This window comes from Emiliania huxleyi (assembly GCF_000372725.1).
Source record: "Emiliania huxleyi CCMP1516 chromosome Unknown EMIHUscaffold_21, whole genome shotgun sequence".
NCBI classification, from domain to species: domain Eukaryota; phylum Haptophyta; order Isochrysidales; family Noelaerhabdaceae; genus Emiliania; species Emiliania huxleyi.
Window position 1 is genome coordinate 1,011,531 of NW_005200507.1, and position 4,833 is coordinate 1,016,363.

The 4,833-nt window shown below is 65.2% G+C and overlaps 1 protein-coding gene across 1 annotated transcript in view; it reads right to left on the reverse strand.

The window, feature by feature from the left end:
- Positions 1-1,111, reverse strand: part of EMIHUDRAFT_463154 (hypothetical protein) — a gene marked incomplete at its 5' end in the record, with an annotated part of 3,686 nt that extends 2,575 nt beyond the window's left edge. The window contains 4 exons of the mRNA XM_005780970.1: positions 230-445; positions 520-746; positions 816-870; positions 974-1,111. Coding sequence (XP_005781027.1) covers positions 230-445; positions 520-746; positions 816-870; positions 974-1,111 — 636 coding nt within the window. The remainder of the gene's footprint in view (positions 1-229; positions 446-519; positions 747-815; positions 871-973) is intronic.
- Between the last annotated feature and the right edge of the window lie 3,722 nt (positions 1,112-4,833).

The following is a 4,833-nucleotide window of genomic DNA, read 5'->3' on the forward strand; positions in this document are numbered from 1 at the left end:
GGGGGGGGCGGGTGCAGCCGAGCCGCGCACTCCCCACCGCCGCGAGCGGGAGCACGTGGCGTCGGGCGCTCTCGTCTCCTCTCGTCTCCTCTCTTTTGGTCCGCACCGCCGCGAGCCAGAGCATGCAGTTTGACGTGCGGTTCAGATCGGTGACGAGGCGGTACATGAGGACGGCGGAGGCGGCGGCGCGCCACGAGGAGGCGTAGTACTGCACCTGCAGCCGCCGCACCGCGTGGAACTGCGACGCCCTCGAGTCGGGCGACAGCTGCGCGTACGCGGACGGGTCGAGCCGCCGCCGCTGCGTCGGCCGGCCGTCCTCCTCGTCCTCGTCCTCCTCGTCTTGGAAGTCTGGGTCGTTGAGGATGTGCTCCTGCTCGACGAGCGCGGCGAGATCCTCGTTCGGCTCGTCATCGTGGAGCACGCACAGCCTCTCACCACACGTCGCCTGCCCAGCAGGCGGCGGGCCGGTCAGGGCGGAGCAGCTGGGTGGGGCGGCGGGGCGGCGGGGCGGCGGGTCACATTCTCAACAGCGACAGGTCGGTGCGAGTCCAAAATCCAAAAGCGGCACTCAGGGTGCGGCGTCTCATCGAAGGAGCGCGGCCCGCCCGCCCGCTCCGCATCCATCTCCGCCAGCCTGGTGCCGAGCATGTCAAACAGGTCGACAATCGCTCCGCACTGCAGCAGCACAATGTTGCGCAGCTCTGCATCGTCTACGATGTCGTTCTCGAAGACCTCGCCGAGTGCGCCTGCAGAGGCGGCGCGCGCGGTGAGGACGCGCCGACGCCACACCGTGGCACGCGTGTCGCGGCGTGCACCGTAGTCCTTAATCGGCTTCACCTTGTGCGGTATCTCGTCCTGCTCGAGCAGCTTCTGCGAGGGATGGGGCCGGGCGGCGGTGGGCGGCGTGCGGGTGCGGCGGTGCCGCGATGGCTCGTAGACAGGCGGCCGGGCGAACCAAGCGTGCCGAGCGTACCGTCAGCATCGCGCACGTGACAACCCCATCGGCCTCAAGCGAGACGAGGATGAGCACCGTGACGGCGGCGGGGCTCGCGGCAGAGCATTCCCTGATCCGCTGGTACAGCTGCGCCACATCGTCACGCCGGTACAGCATCGTGGGCGCAGCGCCCCGTGCCGCCCCGTGCCGCCAGCGCCCCCCGACTAGCAGACGGTGTCCTTCTTCGCGCCTCGCTCGCGTCGCACCCAACGGTAATCTTACAGCGGGTCCCCGCCACCTCGCGGGTGTGAGGCAGCCGGAAATGCTGGGGCGAGCCAAACCGCAAGCTCTTTTCCACAGCAGGCAGGAAGTACCTCGCAGTACCCGCTGGCTGCGATCCGCCGCCCGTGCCGCGTGCGTGCGTGAGAGAGAGAGAGAGAGCGCGCGCCGCGCACGCAGGACCGTGCGTGGGGCTGGCGTGGGGCAGACAGGGGGTCGCCTGAGGCTGAGCTCACCTCGATCGGTCGATCGTCTCCCCGCGCCCCCGGCCCCGCGGGAGGCCGTGCATGCGCGCATTGAGCTCGGTCGTATGCGTCGATTGTGCCGGCCCCGCGGCCCCCAGCACCTGCGCGCGCTCCGTGGTTGACACCTCTTGACTCTTGAGCTTGTTTGTACGTGTACCCGCGTGAGTATCTTTTCCCAGAGAAATGCTTGCTTGCTCTAGATGTATCTTGTATGCGAGTGTACCACACCTCACCTTGCCACATGTTGGATGTCCTCCACCTCGGGCTCCGATGGCGTGAAGCGTCAACACAGCATACACGACACACAGGCCTCCTCGACGATGAGCTCCCCCGCGCGGCGCATAAGCTAGTCGCAGAGCAGCCCCCGCACACACAACACGTACTAGCAGCGAATAACGCGCGATTCGTTAGCAGGGGGGGAGCGGGCCCATGGGGTCTTCAGTGGCTCGGTCTACTAGTTTTCAGGCTCAGCTCCGGACTCATTAGATAATGTCGTTATCATAGCCGGTCTCCTGTCGACGGCTTTGCACATAGTCCTGACCGGGCTTTGCACACAGAGGTTTTGACTTGGTTGCGTCACTCAACACCAGATCGCGCGATGCCGCATTCTTGAAGAACGAGAGGAGAAGATCGCAACCGTTCTTGATCTTCTTGCCAAACTCGCCTGCTTGCGGGCCAAAGGTTTCGCCGCACTGCTTGGCTGCTGCACTTCCCTTTGTGTTCAGGCACACATCGACCTTATCGAGGAAATCGTCGAACCCCATCCGTCACGACCCGCGGCGGGCGCGCGGCGAACTACCTCCTTCCCCCCGAAAAGAATTTGCGAAGTTGCCCAAGTGCTCCTGACAGCAGACAGGGAGACAGGCGCGGACTGGCACGTGCTGGTTCAGCAAAGACAGTCCGACACACAGGTCCGTCACAAGTGCCAAAAGATCGCGATGCAATCTCTTTCTTCTTCTAAATGTCTTTTATTTCTTCTTGATCTTGTTCCGCGTCTCCGTCCAGATGTAGCATGTAAAGGGTGTGGACCGTGAGTTCAGGAAGAAAGGGGGGCGCGACCCACTTCGCCACAGACGGTCCCGCGCCTCGCCGCTAAGACGGGTACCTAGACGGGTACACGACCGCGGCTTGTGTGCGTGTAGCCGTCTTTGTCCGGAGTGAATACTCCAACGCGCTCGTCGGTGACGGTGTCCTTCAACCTGCGCCGCGCTCGGCGAACCTCAACAGCGCCTTCGGTGGCATGCAGCTCTTTGCGACAGAAGCCTGGAGAGCAGCTCCTCTGCTGCTCACACCGTCACACACATCACACTCTGCACAGTTGACACAACCTACTGTGCGGCTGCCACAGCTGTGACAGCGATGGGCTCGCACTCACTGGCGTGGCCCCCAGTCACTTGTGCTGCGGCTTGGACCTTGGTGTGAGCGACACTGCTCGGCGAGCCGACTGCCGGCACACGCTGTGAGACCATGGGTGTGAGGAGGTTAAACCACCCTACCAGCGCTTGGTCACATCGGCCCCGAGGTCAGATCCTTCTACTCTGCGTTGATGACAAGACTTGTCTACTGCGGTACTGGCTGGAGCCGAGCCCAGGAGGGCCCAGCGCACAATCCCTGGTCAACTCAGGCGGTACTGAGACGAAGACAGTGCGGTGTTGTCAGTTGTCACAGGGTGAGAGTGACCCGGACTGGCCAGATCCCCCTTTGTGCTTTGATGATCCAGTACGAGCAGCACCTATCATCATGCATGAGGATCCACATACATACACATCATGAGGAGCGACCCGACAATTGTCTATGCATATGCTCGTGCTGCCCTCGAGTGCTGCCCGCGGCTCGCTGCACATAGTGTGTGTGTGCCCGCTCCTCCAAGCTCCACGAGTCAGCAACCGAGCGGTCTCGGCGCGCCGTTCTCCTTTCTCTGTGTCCTTAGCTTGCTAAGGACTCTGTTCCGTCTCAGCTCTCGCTACTTGTTCTCGGCCGAAGTGTGTCGTCATCGTCGTCATCATCGTCGTCGTCATCATCGTCGTCGTCGTCGTCGTCGTCGTCGTCGTCGTCGTCGTCGTCGCTCCCACGAAGAAGTGCGACAAGAGCACTCTCATCCTCCTCCTCCTCCTCGCTATCCCCGCCCTCGCCGCCTTTCTCCTCGACGCCGCCCTCATCGCCGCTGCCGCCGCCTTCACCGCCGCCCTCTCTTCCTCCGCCGCCGCGCCGGGCCTGCGCGCGCCGCGCTGCCTGCACGCAAGGGCGCGTCTCGGTCGATCTCGACTCATCTCAGCCAGCCCCGGCTAATCTCGCCCGATCTCGGGCCCTGATCTCGGCCCGATCTCGGGCTGATCTCGGCCCGATCTCGGCCAATCTCCCGCCTGATCGCGAGTCACAGATGCGTGGCAGGGCGTGCAGAGCGTGCGCAAGTTGCCGAGGCCGCAGCAGCCCCCCCCATCGTGCACCGCCACCACATGGTCCGCCTCGTCGCAGGTCAGGGGTGTGAGCGGCGCCTCTCACCGCTTCCTGGTTCGCGACGGTCCTTATGCTCCGCTCGACGTGTGCGACTCTCGGCGAATCTCGACGAATCGCGAATCTCAACGAATCTCGGCACTCGTGCCCCGGTCGACGAAATGCAGCTCCCGGCCGATCTCGACGAGCCTGATCGATCTCGACGGTATCTCGGCTACATCCCAGCTAACTCCCCTTCGCCTGCCAGAACGAGCCCTCGCGCACGCGCACCCTCCGCTTGCCAGAGAGCTTCGCGTGCCTGGAAAGAGGTCGCGCCATGTGCAGCGAGACGAGCCGAGGGGAGCCGAGAGGTGCCGAGGAGAGCAGAGAGGAGCCGAGGGGAGCAGAGAGGAGCCGAGGGGAGCAGAGAGGAGCAGAGAGGAGCCGAGGGGAGCCGAGGGGAGCCGAGGGGAGCCGAGAGGTGCCGAGGAGAGCAGAGAGGAGCCGAGGGGAGCAGAGAGGAGCCGAGGGGAGCAGAGAGGAGCAGAGAGGAGCCGAGGGGAGCCGAGGGGAGCCGAGGGGAGCCGAGGGGAGCCGAGGGGAGCCGAGGGGAGCCGAGGGGAGCCGAGGGGAGCCGAGGGGAGCCGAGGGGAGCCGAGGGGAGCCGAGGGGAGCCGAGGGGAGCCGAGGGGAGCCGAGGGGAGCCGAGGGGAGCCGAGGGGAGCCGAGGGGAGCCGAGGGGAGCCGAGGGGAGCCGAGGGGAGCCGAGGGGAGCCGAGGGGAGCAGAGAGGAGCCGAGGGGAGCCGAGGGGAGCAGAGAGGAGCCGAGGGGAGCCGAGGGGAGCCGAGGGGAGCCGAGGGGAGCCGAGGGGAGCGTGCGCCTAGGAGAAGGACGCAGCCGCGAGATGAGCACGAGATGTTCCATCCCTGACGCGCGTGAAG